General features: G+C 37.3%; 1 protein-coding gene across 1 annotated transcript in view; it reads left to right on the top strand.

Moving 5' to 3' along the window:
* The window catches only part of LOC148425396 (uncharacterized), a 37,632-nt gene extending 20,425 nt beyond the window's left edge, over positions 1–17,207 (top strand). Inside the window, exons 10-11 of the mRNA XM_088410917.1 lie at positions 6,207–6,359; positions 16,908–17,207. Coding sequence (XP_088267043.1) covers positions 6,207–6,359; positions 16,908–17,075 — 321 coding nt within the window. The 3' untranslated portion in view covers positions 17,076–17,207. The remainder of the gene's footprint in view (positions 1–6,206; positions 6,360–16,907) is intronic.
* The last annotated feature ends 4,034 nt before the right edge of the window (positions 17,208–21,241 follow it).

Raw genomic sequence — 21,241 nt, 5'->3', positions numbered from 1 at the left:
TTTTGCAAAGGGGGCCAGATTTGGTGTGTTAAAAAAATAGGGGGGCCAACCTTGGTGGGCATTCTTTACATATAACAGCAATTAATTTAGATCAGTGGTTCTTAACCTTGTTGGAGGCACCGAACCCCACCAGTTTCATATGCTCATTCACCGAACCCTTCTTTAGTAAAAAAAATAAAATATGATTTTTTTTTACTGGTGCACGAAATGAATTGTGCATTAATATCACCTTGTTCAAATAAAAAAAACAACACAGTGCATGGTAGGAAATCTCAGAGCAGGACTCTTTCAATGACTGTGCCCACTAACTGCAGACTAGACTGAGGGGTGGACCTCTGCGGCGGAGGCTCCACCGAACCGAGACCGACTCACCGAACCCCTAGCGTTCGATCGAACCCAGGTTAAGAACCACTGATTTAGATACGTTTCAGCGGGCCGTTCTGTGTTTAACATTTGCATTTTTATTTTCATTTCAGCTATCTTAAGCGTGAGTTTTGGTTAATTTGAAAATGCATATAAAAATTGAATAGACATTAAATATAGAAATTGAATATTCACTTAACATTTTAATTAACGTTCTTGTAACAGTTGAACGGAAGTAATTGTACTGTTAGGTGCAAATAACATTTGAAACGAAAAAAAAATCTCACCATGTCACTTTAACATTTATAGAATTTTTAAACACAATAACAGAGAAATGAACAAGTAATAGTCATATCAACAAGTGCAGGACTCATTTAAAATAAGGTCTGGCTCTATGGCAGTAGTATGGATGCACAAGATGTCTTGTAAGAAAGAGTCCGATAGCCGTGCCCTCACACGGCTCTTATTCAAGTTCATAACCGAGAATATCTTCTCACAGCATTTTCTCACCAAATGCTCGAATCTCTCAGAACTTGTCCTTATCCATCCAGCTGTCGGTAAAAGTTGGCAAGAGAAAGCTGCAGCCACTGACCGCGGCTCTCTGCGTCACACTGCAGCGCAACTTTCCTCATTTTGTTGATTGTCGCCATTTTAGAAAAGTAGGGGCTCATACAGTCAATTACTCACATACTAATTCGCTGTTCCTAACTGAGCCTATAGATGGCAGCATTTAGCACACGCAGGTAACAGCGCTCTGCCCAATGTATTGTTTCTCCATGCGGGCCAGACGTTATTGATTTTATGACACAGGCCTTGGGCCGGATGGAAATTGACCATGGGCCGCATTTGGCCCCCGGGACGGACTTTGGACATGTCTGGACTAAACGTTGCTGAAAATGTACACTAATTCCACATGACTTAAGCAAAGTTTAATCTTAATGAGTCACAAATAGGGTTTATATTTTTTCCTGACCAAGAGCAAATATGCAATGATGACCTTTGAACCAAAAATGGTGTGCATTATGCTATAACACTGTGAAAAATGTGGTGCATGTGGTCGTGGCTGTTTTAAACCAAACAGTTTCGGTGGGCATCAGTAGTTGGTGAAAAAGAAAAAAAAAAATCCACCACAGTCAACTATATATACAGTGTACCCCCGGTCTACGACATCCCTGCCTTACGTTTTTTTTGGCCCCTCTTTACGCCATTTCTTTCGCCTTGCGACACATCCAACATGGCGGTTTGTGTGCATGGAATATATAATTTAATCGTTGGGAAAAAAAATGCATGTATTGCTCGTAAAAAGTGGCTAAAAAATTCAGACAAATCGGATGTTGAGTGAGGTTTTAGAACATAGTGTTTTTGGCCATTAAATTTCTCCTTTGTAAGTGTTTCATCTTTGGAGGTCTGGAAATGTTCCCTTGATTGGAGATGAACTCCTTCTGGTGCTGCAATCACGTGAGTGGTGCAAACTATTTATTCAGCCCCACTGATCTTCTTGTGAGTGTGGCTGCAGGGGGTATAGTAGCTTCCCACTCAGCATATTTAGCATCAATTCCAAATTCAGCACGGCACCTCTTGATGTGTTGGTTACCAAAGTCGTCAAGGGAACATGCACCTCTGCCTTTACCCTCAATGAATAATGCCCAAAATGATGTTGTGATGCTCAAAGAGAGGTGGGCGTTAATCCTTGGCTTCACGAGTCATGCACACACCTCCGAGTTAAGAGAGAGTTGAATTTGAATGTTCAAGAGGTGGAGGAATCATGGTGCAGTACTAATACATACATACATGCATATATACACACATATATATATATATATATATATATATATATATATATATATATATATATATATATATATATATATATATATATATATACACACACACACACAAAATGTGTGTGCATGTGTGTGTGTGTGTATACATTTAATATATACATAAAATGTACGGATACAATTAATCCCATTTCACCATAATAAAGATGTCACGACTGGGTACTGTTGAGACGTACATATTATTCACTCCATTTTGCTTCTCAGATTCTGCTGAAGTCTTAGATTGTATTATATTTCCTCTTGGCAGTGGATGTTTTTGCTTGATTACTCGAAATGGAAATGGGATTTGATTACAGAAACCTTTTACCAACTTGTGTCCAAATTTGTTTTGAAGATTTCTTTGTAAGCTCAATTCAGGTTGAACTTATTTGGCAGTTGTTCAAATGTTGTATGTTTTTACCATAATATATTTTGTATTTTATTCTGATGCTGTTTTAAAGACATTGAGTTTTACCTAGTTGCAACAACTGTCAGGGTAAACACACAGCAATCGCAATTTAGTAAAGGCCAGTATATTTTATTTCATGATAGGTAGGCAGAATATGAACTTCAATTCTCGTGAAGTTGGGCCATAGGGCAAAATGTAATTAAAATAGAATGCATGTCTTTTTCAACCTATAGTCAATATTCAAACTGATTTTAGTGTTCATCTCCTTTAACAATATGTTGTCTTTGACCTATATTCAAATGACTACACATTGAAAATGACTTGCACATCATTTTGTTTTTATATTTTACACAAACCCCAACTTTATTGGAATTGTTGATTATAAATGAGGAGGCTATCTAGCTACTAGAACTGATATATTTTCTAATGACCTTGTAGTCAGATTGAGTGTTTAGTTGTGTGTTTAGTTTTTCTAAATTTTACTTGAAATGAAAACACAAGAGTATGAAAATTTGCAGTATAAATAATGAAACAAAAGGGAGCAACTGGCCTTTTCACCCAATAACTTTGAAAGTGGTCCATTGTGGTAATGAGGTTGTCTTTGTAAAATGAGCATAATTCAGCACATCCAGAGGCAGTTTAATTGAAAGGTACTGTGTCGCCGCTGAAACGGAATTGTGGGAGAAAATTGCAGGTGCCGTCAATGTAAAGGCTTATCTTGGCTCTACATGAACACGGTAATCATACTTTTAATGCAACATTGCGTTGCGCAAACATTTTCCACTGATGTTGTCGGCTTTGTATTTCCATGAATAGTCTACAGTAAGTGCCTCTCCCTTTATTTACCGCTTTCTGTGCATTTGTATAGCTGACTAACACAGGAAATAATGCCATTTTTTTCCCCAGTTTTAATGCCAGAAAGAGTGGGATGTTACATACCGGTTAAACATCCTTAACTAGGTTTGATGTTGCTCTGTAATGAATGTAATGGTTCTCTTATACAAGTTATTATAATAGAAGCATGGTACATTTTTTACCTAAATATTCACATTCACGGTACTCTGTCTTAATGTGGAAAATTTTTTTATTCAATTCCTTGTGATCCAATTAGAAATGAGCTATTATTCTTACATTATTTTGTATGCTATTATCTGATGAACATCTTATGATAGCACTAAATAAAACTAATACCAAGTCGCCAAGTTTATAGTGTGTTTCGGGAATCCAATGGTGTCTCGATGTAGGTATGTACCATATTTTTGGGGCTATAAGCCGCACTGGCATATTAGCTGCAGCAGCAAAAATTGAGCAAAAAAAGACCCCGCTTTTTATCATGGATAAGCCGCTCGGGGCTACACAGAAAGATGGTATACGAAGGTTTTTTTGTTTTTTTTTATGTTTTTACTGGTATTTTAATGTTTTTTTCTTTTTTCTTTACCTGGTTACAGGAATATCCTGTCTTTAACAGACTAAAATGGAAGGATGGATACTTTAAACATAACACCGACAGAAAACTGCAGTTAGATACTGTGGCAGATTGAACTCAAAATCAATACTTCTCTTGCATTTTCCTCTCTTTTCCTGTGTTTGATTGATTATTTTAGTGAATATATGAACACATAATGCATATAATGCATAATGCACATAATTAAATACACAATGTTACATATGTATACAATCATATATATATATATATATATATATATATATATATATATATATATATATATATATATATATATATATATATATATATATATATATATATCAAATTTACACGTCACACACTTTTATACAAGATATTGTTTACTTTTATATAAGAGCTTGTGCAATTTATCATTTTTTTATATACTTTTAATCCTATATTTTAAAAACTTGATTAGCAAAGCCATGGATTCACATTTTTTCAGTTTCATATTTGTTCCAAAAATGGACACCCTGAACAATCACACACATTAGCTTCACCCCCGTGGATTGTCCTCAAGAGGCTAGCAAAAAATACAAAAACAACAACACCAAAAACCCGCAGATAAACCACACTGGACTATAAGCCGCACGGCCCAAATCAGGAGAAAAAAGGTGCGGCTTATAGTCTGAAAAATATAGAATCTTGTTACTGAACAAAATTCAGGAATCCAGGATACAAAAGGCAAAAATGGCTTGTGTATAATAAAGAGGCACAACCCACAAAGTCGCCGCTCCATTGCTAAAGCTGTTAACTCCGATTTAATTTTTGTAATTCATTGATATGCCATCTTGTCCATGAACGAGGAATGAGTTTTTTGCACCAATGTTTACTCTGCTCTTGCATTTTTCATCTTGCCACGCTTCATCCACAACACTCCACCAACAGTTCATACCGTACAACTAAAAAACATAAAATTGACATTAGCTATGGCTAACTGTACATATTCACACAAAAACACATACATACCACTGTAGGCTTGAATAAACAAACCACTGAACACTTCCTCTCGAATCGATAGTTAACTAACGTGTGGTCGCATTTGATGTTAGCGCCTAACATTAGCACATCGTTAGCAAAAAGGCTGAACAACATGACACACAGCAAGTACTTTGCATGCTCTTAAACTAAACTTGATTAAATGCACATGCTCAAAATCATCCCCAAATTAATTTTATTGCTTTTTTCACTGGAAATGTAAAAGAAAAACACACAAATAAAACGACCTATACAAAGTTCTCTGCACCCACCGCCAATACACCAGCACCATCTCAAGGCAATAAATCAACTGCATTTTCACTATCAACTGCGACAAATATTATTATTAGTCTAAAGCAAGGTTCACCAACATGGTGCCCGCGGGCACTGGGTAGCCCCCGAGTATCACACGAGTTGTCCGCAGATCTTTTCTGCAAATAGTTTACAAGTGATAGAACATTTTCTAGGAATTTTACTAACGATTATGCATGTATGACCTATACATTACATATTACACTTGATTTACATATTTACTACAGCTGTTTCTTAGTTATTGTGAGAAATCAATAACATGATTTGTGTCTTTGCATAAACTGGTGTACTTTCGTACTCTGTACCAAAGAAGCGGCTCTCGGTTTCAAAAAAGTTGGTGACCCCTCGTCTAAAGGGTTTAGGAGCACTTTTGGGGGGTTGAAATGGATTAGGCTATTTACATTTAAAAAAACAATGAAAAATGAAAAATTCACATTACAAAATGATGTCTGGAATGAATGAATTTTGTCAGTAGAGATACAACTATATTTAATAGTTATTAGAAATTATAGATGAAAAACAGATTTTGCTTCAGGCATTCAATAAAGAGTTACCAGTCCAACCTATTACAGAACAGCTATTGTCTTCAGGGAAATTCATTTGCATTGTAATGCATTTTGTTCCATTATTTCATAGCTGTTACACTTTTTGTTTATAGATCCAAAAAAGAAGCATCAGCAAAACGATGTGGCACCGTCGAACATTGAAATTCATCCACCATTTTGAAAATAATGTAATTGTTATCGGGTTGTGTCTTTGCATGACTGCGCTTTTAGGTGTTGGAGACATTTTTTAGGGAAGGTCATTTGATTCTCCTGTTTTGATAAATAATGAATAATTTCCCACTTGCGTCTCCCAGGTGTGGTATCTCTCCGGCTGGGTTTGCTACCTGCAGTTAGAGAGAGCCAAAGAGCAGCAGGACAGAGAAGGGAGAATACTCACAGAGGTGGAGGAAGAGGAGAGGTCAGCACTCAAGGAGGCGGCCAGATTGCATTTGACCAATGCTAAGAAGGTAATTTGTGAAATTTGCTGCTTATTGTGGAAGCAGTACAATGTGACTTTGACTTCTTTTTTTTTTAAAATACATTCACCATTACCATCATTAATACCAGACCTTACTCTTGCAACAGTTTCAAATCCATATTGCCAAGATGTGGAACCAGGCTACTTATTATTGCATCGCTTAGAAATCGTGCCAAATATGGCAAGATTAAGCCATGTCACTGTTGTCTCTGTGCCGTCCTGCACGCCATGAAAACCAAGCGCAGTGTGTAATTGCCTTCACAAAAGCTAACTACTGTAAAACGCAGAATCAATAAAGCAACTTTGATAAACAAGTGAAAAGCTATCCAGGCTGAGGGACCACTGTGTCTTGATAAAAATATAAAAAAGTAAGAAAAAGAAAAATGTAATGATAGTTAAGTGTGACTGGTGAAATGTTCACAAATGACAACGTACATCAATATAAATCTGTCAAAATGAATGCATTCATCGATAACTAATCGATTATCAAATTAATTGACAACTGTTTTAATAATTTAATAGTTGGTCAAAGCCATTGTTTAACTTAAAAGTTTCATCAAAATCCTCCATATTTAGCCTTGCAAAGTTATGTGATTTTAGTAATTATGATAGTAATTATTTTGCTTTTTGTTGTCCATGAAATTAGTTGCGTTCTTTTATATGCGTTCTTTTGTGTTGATCAACATTTTACATTTGATACTCACCACGGTCTCAAAAAGATTTTCGAGTACATCTATGCCTCTTGTGTAGTATTGCCTGATTTTTTTTTTTTTAATCAGTAAACAATACAGAATAAACCATAATAATTGGTAAATAATCTTGGATGAGAAAAAAATCGTAATACGCTTTAATGCAGAATAACATACATTTTTATTATTCATTTTAATTTTTGGAATAATTGATTCTAAAATTATTTGAGAGTGCCACCCTCCATCCATATAAAACCGAAAATAAAGGCTCATGAAGTTTTGAAAATGAGACACTAAGACACAATTTAGCTATAAATAAAGCATAAAATAAATATCTAAATAATATAAATATAAATAAAGCACCCAAATTTCGTTGTATGCTATACAATGACAATAAAGGCGATTCTGATTCTGATTCTGATATAAGTTGCTTCATGTTCCAATTAATTTGCTCTTCATTTGAAAAGAAAATGTCTGTGTTCCTGTTATGGCTTAAAAATCTCAGGTATCCGCCAAAGTGTCTTCACCTACCCCCATTTGAGAGCTGCTTGTGTAGAGGACAAGAATAAAAAGTGTGACACCCTGGCAGAAGCAGGGAGGATAACGAAACGAAAGAAACAGATTGAATCTGAGGTGGATGTGCCGGTGTGCATTTGTTGTTGTGTGGGTGGAAATCAGTTGAGGTGTAGATGCTGAATAGTGGTGCATGTAAAATCACTCGCAATCCTGACGTGAAATGAAATTTGAGTCTGTCAGATAGAGCTAAGATTCTGCTGGGGACATTGGAAAAGACGAATACTATATTTACTTGCGTGTGTGTGTGTGTGTGTGTGTGTGTGTGTGTGTGTACAATATTCACGGAAGTAAATGGGACAACTCGAGGTCAAAAGCTTTTTTCTATTTGATGCGGCTAAAGAGGGATCTAATTGGCAAGGATTGTGGGAAGGGTAGGACCAAGGTGGTCACATGTCATGAAACGTCCATGACTTTCTATACCAAAAATTTAAGCGGAGCTCCAAAACCAATTTGTGTGTGTGTGACCATCATCAGTTATTTCAGCCTTGCTGAGAAATGTTTTTTGTCTCAAAACTCATCCACTCCCAAAAAGGAATAAAGATGCCAAACATGCTTTGTTAACTAGGAAGGTTGGCACTAAATGGAAGAATGTTCCGTGTGGAATATGCTGGAAAAAGCAATATTTGGTCACAATGGTATGTGGCTGTGTGTGTGCAGGAATGTAAAAAGAGGAATCTTGACAGGAAGGTCATTTGGCGAGTGTGCGCCAGTGAAAAGCAAGTCAGCATGTACTGTAGGTATGAGAAGCCAAAGTGTGGGGATAGAAAGCATTACCAAATGAAATAAAATCAATGCAATGAAAAAGGAAGACACTAATAGAGAATGAGGTGAAAAAATGTTTTAGCCATGGCCAAGGCCAATGTGAATTGCACGCCTGGAATGAAATGCAATCCTGATGAAATTCTGTTACCAAATTTTGGTCGGATGTCGTTGCTATTATAAGCTTAGATACCTTGGCCTTCACCACACACACCTACCCCAAAAAAAGATAGGAGTCATTACGTACCACCTTCACATGCTTTATTTGTATTGGGTCACTTTTTTTTAAGTTACTCCCGGAAACAACTTGTTTTCTCTTTTTCCCCTTAAAATAATTGAAGAAGAATTGGTCTGCATTGGGTGGAATCTCCGCACCCCGTTTCTTCTCTTCCTCCCTGCCCTTCTCTTATTTACGATTGGCATCACTTTTTTCTGTTTTTATTCGCCATTGGCAAACAAACCAGAAAACTCGCTCGGCTTTACACAAGACACAAACAGACATCCAAAAGACATTTGAATTACATTTGGGAAAGTTTTCCTCCTCTGCTATCAGTAGCTAAAAACAACTGCCTCCATTTGAGTGGTGCTAGGCTACTAGATTTACAATTATATATTAAAAAAACAAAACAAAGTGATAGAGCACATTTATTTGCATGTTATTGAACATTATAGTTTTTTTTTTAGAATAAATAACTAATAAATGTAACACACTGGTGCTATTAGTGTGATTATTAATCGATAAATCAATAATAAAAAGCACAATAACATTTTCTTAAAACAACTTACATTATTATTATTTTTATATCTTTTATTATTATTAATATTATTGCATAGGAAGTTTTTTGAGCAAGTAGATTTTTGAGTCAACGTTTGTAAGTCCTTAAAGCGTTTCAAAGTGACTTTGAAAACAGTAATGAAGCTTGAGCTGTCAATGCTGTTTTTCAAAGGACTCTAAATTGTTGGTGTTGAATGCCTAATGGCTGCCAAGTTTTTCTACTTGAGGCTTCTTCAAATCAAGTGTGATATTTGATGGCATAACTTGGTTTCGTTTCAATTGCTCCATGGCTGACTCAGCAGTGGTCCTTTTGAGTGTTGCCTAGCAGCTTCTTTTCCTCCAGGCCAAAGCGAGTGTGTCAGAAAATGTAAATTAGTAAAGAATAATATTCTTGGATTTTTATGCTCTAAACTAAGCGCACATTTGAATTGATTTTTACTTAGGATCCAATCTGTGACATACCTTATTGTGATTTACTGCTCTTGTATTCTGTCCACGATCGATAGCAAGTTTTATTAAAGTTGAATACACATAGACCTATATTTATATCCCTTGCATTACTCAGTAATTAATGTCTGACCAGTATTGACACAAAAGCCTCGCTTACACAAAGATCCTTTAGTTGCTTTCAAGATATGATTCCTTGGGTTGCTTTGCTGTTCTCTTATGAGGGTGGAATTATATTGTATTTTTTATTTGATTTTTTTTGGCGATTGAATTAGCTTCTTATTATTAATTTGGTGGTACAAGTGAGTAAAAGAGACAATCTGGTTTCTGGAGTGAGCAATGAAATCAAGACATCATGTGACACTAGCCCGTGGTGTTAAAAGGTTGAGAAACAAAGAGACTCGCTAGAAGGTGTCTGAAAGCTGATGTATTAATTGTCGGGGTTCATAAAAGTGATAGATGTTCAGTGAAAAGAATGGCTTGATGGTCAGAGACAGCTAGGTTGAGGTGTTGTAGTCTGACCTTTCTGAGCCATTAATGTCTTTGTGTGATGTTGAAATTGTCCAATAGTGAGAGAAAGTCTTAGGCTAGGTCTGCTATAGACGATTAGATCCAGTCAGAATAAAGGCATATTCCGTATTGGTTACCTTTGATGTTAGCATCTCTTTAATTTTAAAGACCGCATGGTGCATCACAGACAACCAAACCACCCATTAGAGCGGGGTTTATGAAATTGCACGTAACCTGGTGATGCGGCTTGGTTTAGTATCCATGAGGCAGAGAAAATCAGTCATGATGCTGTGGATACGTATACCTTTGTTGTTTAGGGAGCTCAGCATGCTTGGAAATGAAAATAACCATGAAACATTTTCACATTTAAATATGAGAAAGCAAACCAGTATGAAGAATGTAAATGGCATGCTCAGCTAACTACTGTATTGATTTTTTTCATTTTGACTAGGTTTTTAATTTGTACTCTTAAATGGCTGAATTGATTTCCAATACAGCGTTCCCTCGTTTTTCGCGGTTAATGGTGTCCTAAACCCCCCCACGGACACCGAAATCCGCAAAGCAGTACTCCCTCCCACCCTTCCAAGAATTTTCATACAAGTATATGTGGGTACCAGAATTTTTTAAATATGAAAAGTATTTAGACTTAATAAATTAAGACAAAGATTAGTTAAGTACACATATTTACCTAAACATTAAATTATGAAACATTATACAGGAACTGTGCTAGTAACTAGTTGGGGGGGGGGTGTTACTCATTGCTCATCGATGAGCATCCACTCCTCATTCGTTGATGATTGCGCTGGGAGCTAATCACGCATCTTGTAGAAGCGCCCATAAATGTACTGAGACACATTCATATTTTTCACTTAGGTAACAGTTTTCACACTTTTCTATTATGTCCTGCAAAGCAGACAGAAGTTGTATGACGTATGATGATTCTTATCATATGTAGGTTGAAGGAGAGCTCAATTTCGATTGAATCATTTTTAATCGAAAATCGATTCTGAATTCATTCAGATACCCCAAAATCAGAATCGAATCGAACGGTGAGTTCAAAGATTCCCACTCCTACTATATTGTACACTATAAAAACACACGTTTACCTACCTTTTTCCTACTCAAAAAGCGGCTAAAAGCTATTAGCCGCGAATCAAACTGAAGCTGCCGAGTATCTTGATGAAAATAGTCATCCTACCTCCATCCTACCTAATAGGCACCCTACCTCCTCATGTTAGTGGCACAACTAGATGAGGTTTTAGTCCAAAAATGTTAAGTTTTGGTAATATATCAACTAGCAGTGGGGAAATACAGGGGAACTTGGTTGTATGTGGAATATAAGAGCTTGATGCAAATTTGCGACAACCTGCATCAAAGGGTGAAATATTTTTTTAAGCGCAACATTTCAAGGTTCTTGATGAACTAGTTTGCGCAGTGGTGTAAGAATGTTATACTTCACAAAGGGAAGTTATTTATTTATTTTGATATGCCGGTACATATGTATTTATGGTCTTGAAGTATTTTTCATACAAGTATTTAATTTTTGACTACTACCCCTGTACTAGCAAAGATTGATGTCTGACTGATTTTTTGACCTTTAAATAAATAAATAAATCCGAAATCACGTTCCAACTTGCACACGATTCAAGTTATTTTGCTGGCATAGTCAGTTATAAAAGGGGACCCTGCTGTGTGTGTGGTGAAGGTGCCAGTAGAAAGTGCTTCAGGCTGTGACAAGGACCTAAACGAAAAGCAAAGTGGACCTTGAAAAAGTTAGGTGATTACACACACTTGCACACAACGCTTCTCCTGGCTGATTTTTGGGCTGTGAACAAGCGAGAAATGAGATCTGATCGTGGCATCATTGTGTGCAGAATGTGTAAAGAATTGATTTCAGATGTATTGCGGGCCAAGCTGTATTTTTTGGAGTTGGTGTACACAAGAATACAAGATTTAAGATTTCTATTTAAGATAATACATGGGGTGTGTCAGAAAAGTTCTAAGAGCGGTGTCAGAGAAGATGTAGTTTGTTTCAAATCCAAGAATTCCCCTTTGAAGTAAGCTAGTTCTGATCTGGGTTTTGTGCTGCCGATTCCGATAACCGATCAGTCATGACTCACTTAAAATTGTCCAACTCCTCCTGGTTCAGCCTCAGCAGTATTTTTTTTTCTGATTTCTGAAGTCCTTCATCAGTGTAGGTTGTAGTATTAGTGTTTATTAACAGTGAAGCTTTTGGACCATGTTTTTGCATTTTGCAGTTCATATACCGTACATGTTCCGAATACTGCAGTTTAGGTTTCGGACAATATATTTTTGCATTTTATTGCCTGTGTTGTTACACATGTACTGTGTTTTGTTAACGGCTGTTACCGCACTTGCACGCTCGCGCAGGAAACCGTCGGTACCGTTGTTTCCAGCATAACGAAATTCCATTCTACGGAAAGATTGGACAATATGATTCCTAGCTAGAGAATACTCACTGGATAGTGTATCTTCTGTCCAGGGTGTCCTCTATGCACCCCGTGGTACAATGTGAGAGACTCTCAGCCAAGGCTGCAAGATGCAATTATTCATTGTATTGAGCTCCAGCGAGTGTGAGCACAGCCAACTTTTACACGGGGAGGATAGACATCTCTAGGCATTTCAGAGTGACAATCAATGTCTTTTTATTTTTCTTCTCTCTAGTGTGCCAGTGTGCATTGTGATGCTAAGGGGGCTGAGGAGGTGGGAGTGCGTCAGACCGTGTGGCTGGGTCATGCACCCCCCCCCCCCCCCCCCTTCTTTTTTTTTTTCCCCTGGCGCTTAGAAGCTGCAACCTGCGGAGAAAGCATCCTTTTAAATGTACCCGCACACACATCCACACATAAGCAAGTGCACATTGTTATGCTCCAAATGAGTTCCCTTGACAATGCGTGTCAGGATGTTGCTTGGAGCCCGCTGCTATCGCAAGGCAGTCACACACACTTGTCTCCTCTCTTTTGGCCTTGCGACCCTGCACTTGTATGCTAGATAGTACTCTTTTACTATGGACTATTACTACTTCTGTCTAGTTTTGTTTCTCTCGCTTAAAAATAAAAAAAAAAAGTCGTTAGCGTAAATCTCTGCAGCCGCTCTGCTTACTCTGCATTTACACGCTGAGAATTACAGCGCTATGCTTCCTGTCCTCAGTGGCAGAGGAAGCAGTTTTATCACCCCGCTCCCCCTTTGAGTTCAGTAATTACACACAAGCGGAGTATTTTACAGAGATAAATCTGCAGGCTGCGTAGGGAACTTTTTGGGGCTCTTGTCTGCAATATTTCACTGAGATAGCAAATTTGATATTGTGTTCCATAGCTATATGTGCATAGAGCTCCAGTGTTCATTGTAAATAAATAACTTTCTGATGTACCCCTAATGGTTTTATCAATTTTTCAGTGAATGCAAACATTTATTTGAGGAGGATTAGTTTTACCTGGGCTTCAATTATTTAATCTAACTTGTGGATAATAATTTTTTCCCCATTTATTCCATTTTTGTGGGTGTACATTCATTTTAAAACTTTACACGACCAGGACTTTTTTGGCCCGGTCGCCAATCACCGACTTGTATGCTGATCAGAGAACATCAGCACGAATATTCCTATAATATCCCCCCCCCCCCCCCCACCCCCCCACCCCCACCCCCCCAGAAAAAAACACCAACACAGCAAACCCTAAAAAAAATAAATACAATTTGATAAGGTTGTAATGTAATCAAGGTTGTAATGTTGCCCCTCAAAACATTGACACAACATATTATTTGAGGAAACCAAACCTTAAAGTTATTATTCACACTGCAAATGATGACATTACAGCCGACCCCAATTTTGTATAAAATGGCGAATCGTCGAATTAATTAATTTACTGTCAGCCAAGTAAAAAATTATTTTAACAATATTATTTTGTACTATGGGACACAACAGATTATAAAATGCACCGACAAAAATCTAACCGAAAAGCTATTTTCGTTATGTATAAGCTGCACTAGACTACAAGCCGCAAGTTATAACACCAAATATTTATCCAGAAGATGGTGCATGGAAGTTTTTTACATTTTTGTTTGTATTTAAAACTTTTCTTTTTCAACTGTCTGGTCACAAACAGCATACCATCAACACAGATCAAACTTGTCTGTATGTTTAGAAATAAGAGCAGCGCCAACATATTTTAAACTTAATACCAACAAATTTGGATCGTTAGAATACTGAACCAACAACACAGTAACATGCCCGGTTGTGTTTACTAGTGAGTAGTAAATCAGTAGTTAAAACACAATAAATTTTTCTGTACTGACTACAGAACCAACATATTTTCAACTTAATACCAACAAATTTGGATCGTTAGAATACTGCACCAACAACACAGTAACATGCCCAGTTGAGTTTACTAGTGAGTAGTAAATCAGTAATTAAAACACAATGAATTTTTCTGTATTGTTTCTTCTTTCTCCCTTTGTTTATCTGGAGATTGACATTCACTGCATTGAATAAGCTAACATTCCTTCCCAGCCCAGAAAAAAATTATCTTTGATGTTTTCAGCTGTCGATGGTAGTGAGTTTTGTTTTATAATTAATAGTTAACATTTGTAGTACTTTTTTGTTGTCAGGTATGCCCTAGGATAATGGTTCTCAACTTTTTTCAAAGATTTACCCTCGTACTAAATATTTTTTCAGCCAAGTACTCCCTAACCCAGGGGTGGGCGACTCCAGCCCTCGAGGGCCGGTGTCCTGCATGTTTTCCAGTTTTCTCTCCCTAACACACCTGATTTAAACCATTAGCTCATCAACAAGCTCTGCTGGAGCTTGAGAATAATCTTAATCATTTGAATCAGGTGTGTTTGATAGCGAAAACAGGAAAACATGCAGGACACCGGCCCCCGAGGCCTGGAATTGCCCACCCCTGCCCTAACCAGTGGAAAACATTTTTGAATGGAAAAAAAAAAAAGACTTAAAACCGAGTGCTGGGCCTTTCCTGTCTGATGACAACGTGTATCCATATAAAAATTACAACAACAACAAAGGCATACAATGGAAATGAGGTCATGTTCCATTCCATTTGCTCTTAATTTGAAAAGAAAATGCACTGTTCCCGTGACAGCATTAAATGAGATTTGATGATACATGCAGAACCTACGAAAAAAAACGTAATGTTCATCCAAGGGTACTTGGCACCTTTTGAGAAACGCTGCCCGAGGCCGTTCTGATCTACTTACAGTAATTATGTTGCACACTCAACATTGCAGTCCACATGCAGCAGCAATAGGAAGACGAACGCTCTTTTTTCCCCTCTGTGCGTAGCAGGGTGTTCTACCAAAGAAGCTAATTTGCCAAATGAAGGGAAAAAAACCTATTTACCAGCGTTTTGTGATCTGCGGCGGCCTCGCTGACAGCATGCAAGCTGCTCTAGGATAATTCAACCGTCCTAACCGGCACTTAGAGACTTAAAACGCCAGAGCTGTACACTTCCCTTCAGCTCCAAGTGGCTGTTTGCTGACATCTTAATGTTGCGCCGTTAAATTCAGTGGCCCAGTGCGATAGCGTAGCAATTCAGGGACACAAGGACTTGATCAACGAAGGAAATGACTACATCACAAGACTGGATCCGACAGGATTTTGTAGCTCAAGGTCAGTCGGAGTCAAGAAATATGAATTCTAATAACCTTCAGAGCTCGGCTTGGGACCGGAGGCTCAAAGATTTTGATATCACTGCAAAGGCGTGTTGATGTGCGCTTCCTGAAGGCTGACGGTAACACGGTGAGCGCACTTGTGAACCCAGGGGATGATGCCACCATGTCGTCATTGCAATCTACGTTTCACCGTACTGTAATTATTGATTATGATTGCTTTAGCCGGGCTAAGCAATCAGGATAGAAATAGGTGCACCTTTTTCCACATTGCATTGATTTATTTTCTGATTCTACAACCTGGTGTCAAGCTCATTTTCTTAGCGTTCCGCAACCGAGGTCTGCTTGCCCCCAGAGACCCGTTTATAATTGAAATGCTCGAAATTTATCAACACCCGCATTCGGTTATCATCCACCTTTACCAACAAATTAATGGAAAGGTTTCAATAAGAAGTAAAAGGAAAATAGTGGCAAGCAGCGATTCGAGTACGTTAAAAAATGTTTTGCAAAAGATAGCCGCTAACTTCTTGTACATCGTGTAATTATTAAATAAAAAAAGTGAAGAAGCAGTGATGCAACAAAGGTATTTTTTTGTTTTGTTTTTTTATTGTTTTCAGCATTACAATAGATTGGTTAAAGTTAGCTTTTCTTTTTATCCCAAAGAATGAAAAGCCCACTCGCAGAAATCACTTCTTACATTATAATGCATTGCCAAAACTTACATTTTGTCAAATCTGACAAAAGCAACACATTAAAAAGAAAAAAAAGAGGAAAAAAAAGCCCCTACAATTGAAGCTCATACAATTCCAAAGAGATTCCAAAATGACTGTTTCTGAATGAATTAGGTGCTATAATTTACTTTAGGCAACGCTCTCTTGGCAAAAATATGACCTTGAAAATACTTGAAACATAAATATGTATTGAACAAATGTGTGTCTTCTAATTAGCATTACTGGTCTTCCAACTTGTAATTAAGCAACCGGCCTCTTTCAATGGCAACAAGTAGTCGCTCTGTTGTTTGATGTCAATAAATATTGACCAGAGGAAGTGAACGTGGTAGCTGTCTCCGTTATGTAGTTGTGAAAAAAACTGAACACTCAGGTCATTTTTATTTATTTTAATTTTTGGTTTGGTTCGGCAGCTGCACAGCAAGCTTCGCTGCGACGACCAGCCCGTGTTGGAGCACGTGGAGCAGCTGCTGGGCGAGCTCGGAGGAGAGTTGGAGAACCAGGAGGCTGAAGTTGATGAAGACTATGAACCTGCTAGTGACGAGGATGATGCTAAGGACGATACACCAATGGAACACTGACCAACGTCCCTTGTTTTGTAAAGCAATATTATCCATTTTAAATGACTTGGAAGTGCCTTCCAATTGGTCAAATGTCACACCTGTTTATCCGAGAACTGAATTCAAGATTAAACTGTAACTGTCATCCGTTTACCAATGTTGTTTCTCTTTAAACAATCTTGTATACACACACTCACAAACACACGCACACGGGTTTGTCCTACTATCATCCTACTATCACCATCCTGTTGTCGTAATGCATTTCCGAGCTCCTAACCTTAACCATCACAAAAGATTGCCCACCCCTAAACCTTACCCAAATCTAAACTAAATTCCATTTCAAACCTAAAATCTTAAACCGAGTCTTGACCCTCAAAAAGAGATCTGGACTAGTGGGGCCCCCCAAAATGGCTGCACAATGACAAGCGGTCCCCATAAACAAGTAAAAACCCAATTAATAAGCTAAACCAGGTATTAAAAAAAAACACACACACACATTATGCATGATATGCCAGTTGGCTCTCCTTGAAAACCTTACTTGATCTTACCTAAAAGGGTAATTTGAGTACTCAAAGTTAAGGCCCGGCCAATAAAATCGTCCGTTAAAGGCTTTTCAAACCTCAGCCAAAAATAATTAAACCGTATAGTCAATATCTGCCTACTCTAACCATTTACAACAGTTGTTTACAATTAATTGGTGGCATTATTTCTTACACATAAATCCATACTGTAAACTTGTGTCCCTAAATATAAACAATAAAATGTGTTGATGAGGTCATTCTGTGGATCCGCTGTTCAAAATGAAGCAATTTCTCCATGTCTCAGTTCTTCACAAGCAATGATTAGATGAGCAGTACAAGGAAGTTGTGCGTTTTACTTTTCATAGAATATTAAGTCTGATTGCAATACCTTAAAAATATATTAAATACATAAATTAAGCATAAATATGTTAAATATGACGTACGCTACACAATGCATTCTGTGAACCAAAAATTATTCTTTATAAGCAACAGGATCGGCCTAAAAAACATGTCGGCCCTTACTCAAAGTCATCTATTAGAACAAGGGTAGATTAATCAACCCTAGATATGGGACGATAACCGGATTGGCAATCTATCGCAATTATAGAAGGATTTTTTTCCCTCCTACGTCGTCTGCCTGAATAGGCGACTGCAGCGTGTAGCTCTCATTGTGTATCACATGTGAGTCTTCCTCTGCTGCAGCAACCAATCACATTGTCCTTTTCCTGGTTTGTCGGCTTCAGTGCCACAAGCTGTAAATTTGCTACTGCGGTACCGTGGCTAACATGTTATCATATGCTACTTTCACGAAGCGTTTTATGTGATGCTGCACGAGGTAGGATGCGAGCAGTCTATCAAATGTAGATGACAGGTATCAAACTCAAGGCCCGGGGGCCAGATCCGGCCCTCCACATCATTTTATGCGGCCTGCAAAATGCTCCTTTGACTTCAAGTTAATGGCTAAAATATCAAACTTGCAAGTTGTCTTAAAAAAACTACAATTCCCAATCTTTCCCAATCAAAAAGGCCAACTAATCGAACTTTCCCCACGTCCAAACAAACAAAGTCGGCTTTCTGACATTTTCGGCTTTCAAACACGAGCAGGCGACTATGAGTGAGTGAGTGAGAGAGAGAGAGAGAGAGAGAGAGAGAGAGAGAGAGAGAGAAATTGAATGTGTTCATCCCGAAATAATAATTCATGTTTAGATTAATTGATGAGAAAAAGCCGTGTTCCTCCTGAAGGTTTGTTTTGAATTTATTGACGTATTTATTTTGATTTTGCATGGAGAATGTTTGTTATTCTAACAAATGATGTAATATATATTTTGTTTAAAAAAACTTTTTATAATGTAGAAAATTGGCAATTATATATAGTAGAGCTGTAATTTCAATAACACGATACTGTGATATTTCTGTTCAAGGTATCACACCGTCAGAATCCGATATCGTCCCATGCCCAACAACCCTAAATTTTGTTGTTACATGCCCTTTTAGACTAAACCGATAAATGTACTGTCATTCCCTTGTGTTCAAAGATGATCAGATTTGACATTGACACAATATCAGTGTCAATTTGAAACCTGTATTAGACAGTTTACCCTTTTGTCATTTTTACCCAAGTAAATGTCAGACACAAATCTTCAAGGTCAGAGAATCTAGCGGCAGACTATGCCGCGACTGAAAGTGCTTATTTAATGTCAGAGTGACAGTTGTGTCACTAAATAGTGGGGGGAAAAGTGGTTGAGGTCACAAGCGGATTTAAATGATTCACTCTTCGTCTTAGAAAATGCCAATCCGCAAAGGTTTAAACATGTTAAATTACTGAAGAGCTTGCATATACTGAATATACACAGCTTTTGGGTGAAATTTCATAATGAACCCAAAATGTCTTACAGTTGCACTTAATTTGACCTGTTCTAAACCTTTGAATGCCAACTGTTTAATTTTTTAGTACATTTTGCACACTGGTGTTTGATTACGAATCAACTGATATGTTTTCAATTCTATTTCTATGCTTTGCATTTGAACATTTTTTTTTTCAAACATATACTGGAAGGTTTAAGACGAGTAAAATACAGAGAAATAATATGTGTACTTTTTAAAAACTAAAGGACATAAGCAAAGCATAGGAATTTATGCCTCTCACAATATCACTGCCGAATATGTTAAATACATCATTGTATTGGTATATTACTAAATAGATGATTTGATATTTGATTTCAGTAAGATTGACACAATTCGCATCTTTTTACATGAGATTAATATGTTAAATACATCATTGTATTTGTATATCACTAAATAGATGATTTGATATTTGATTTCAGTAAGATTGACACAATTCGCAGCTTTTTACATGAGATTAATGAAGATCCTATATCCTATAGAATAAATTGATATTTGCCTGGAATCTATAGTTAAGTTATAAAGAATGAATTATGACCTTCAAAGTAGATATACTTCTAATAGGGACTACTTAATTTAAATTTTATATGTTTTAGTGATTTAGAGTTTTGAAAATCTGATATTACGGAAATTCCTTCCACAGTTCGGTACCTTTTATTGACATGCAATGTTCTGTGTTTTTAAAAGGATGTTCTTGAATGCACATGCTGAAAGTAATTGACTTTCCCGGTAAAAAAAATTTCAAAATCTTAAAATATTTTTTGAATATTCTTTGGCATTTTATTGTGAAAAATTTTATGCGTTGACAAATGTTTTAAATTGAACAATGTACCGATCTGTTAAGGTTTGTTCTGAAATTGTATCAAAAAGCTGAATACATGTAATATTTTGTGAGTATTAGCACTGCCACTATTAAATTTCTTCAAAATAATATTATCCTATTGATTATTCCATCAAATAATAAATCATCAACCCCTCCAAAAACACATTAGGATTGATTTTTTTTTTTTTTTATCATTTATTAAGATTGAACATGAGTAGAAGTGACAGAAGACATCTTTATTCCTGCCTCTTTTGTACTTCCGTCTCAAATTCAGCATAATAGATTTTCCTGAAGCATTTTGAACTTGGGGACCCTGTTTTTTAGTGCAGTAGTTGTGATCGACCAAATGTTTGTGTGTTTTCACTCCGGCATGTTGGACATGTAAGAGGGTTGATGACTAATTACACAAAAGACGAAAGGATGAAAAGATGCATCTTAATTACAAACCCTACAAGTGTTTGAGCCAATTGCATATTCGCTCCCAGATCATTTCACCGTGCATATCACACACACTAAAACAGCCACGCCTGTGAAGCCCTTTTGAAGGTTTCCATAGTCGCTTATTGGGAACGTTATCTGAGATCCTGGTGCTGATTATCGTCTGGCTGCAAGCTGAGCAACCTGTTTTGCGCATATCAAGGTTGGGATGCGCCGCTCCACTGCTGTGTGTTTGTGACTAAGGAGATGTCAAATAAAGCTCTGGAAGAAACGCACTGATCTGAGACTTGATGTGATGTGTTGTTAGAGTGCCGAGGCCTTTTGCAACAATGTGTTCGTTTGTGTGTGTGTGTGTGTGTGATGCTTATAGTGTATGATAATGTAGCAAGAGTGTAGGCTGTAAGGACTGACTACCTGCAGCGAGGCTGTCATCCAGCATTTGGCTGCATAATTACAACGAGCTGGTGTGTCTGCCTTTTTCATGTGTGTGTGTGTGTGTGTGT

This window comes from Hippichthys cyanospilos, chromosome 3 (genome assembly GCF_059441005.1).
Source record: "Hippichthys cyanospilos isolate Australia breed blue-spotted pipefish chromosome 3, RoL_Hcya_1.0, whole genome shotgun sequence".
Lineage (NCBI taxonomy): Eukaryota > Metazoa > Chordata > Actinopteri > Syngnathiformes > Syngnathidae > Hippichthys > Hippichthys cyanospilos.
This window is presented reverse-complemented; position numbering and strand designations above follow the sequence as displayed.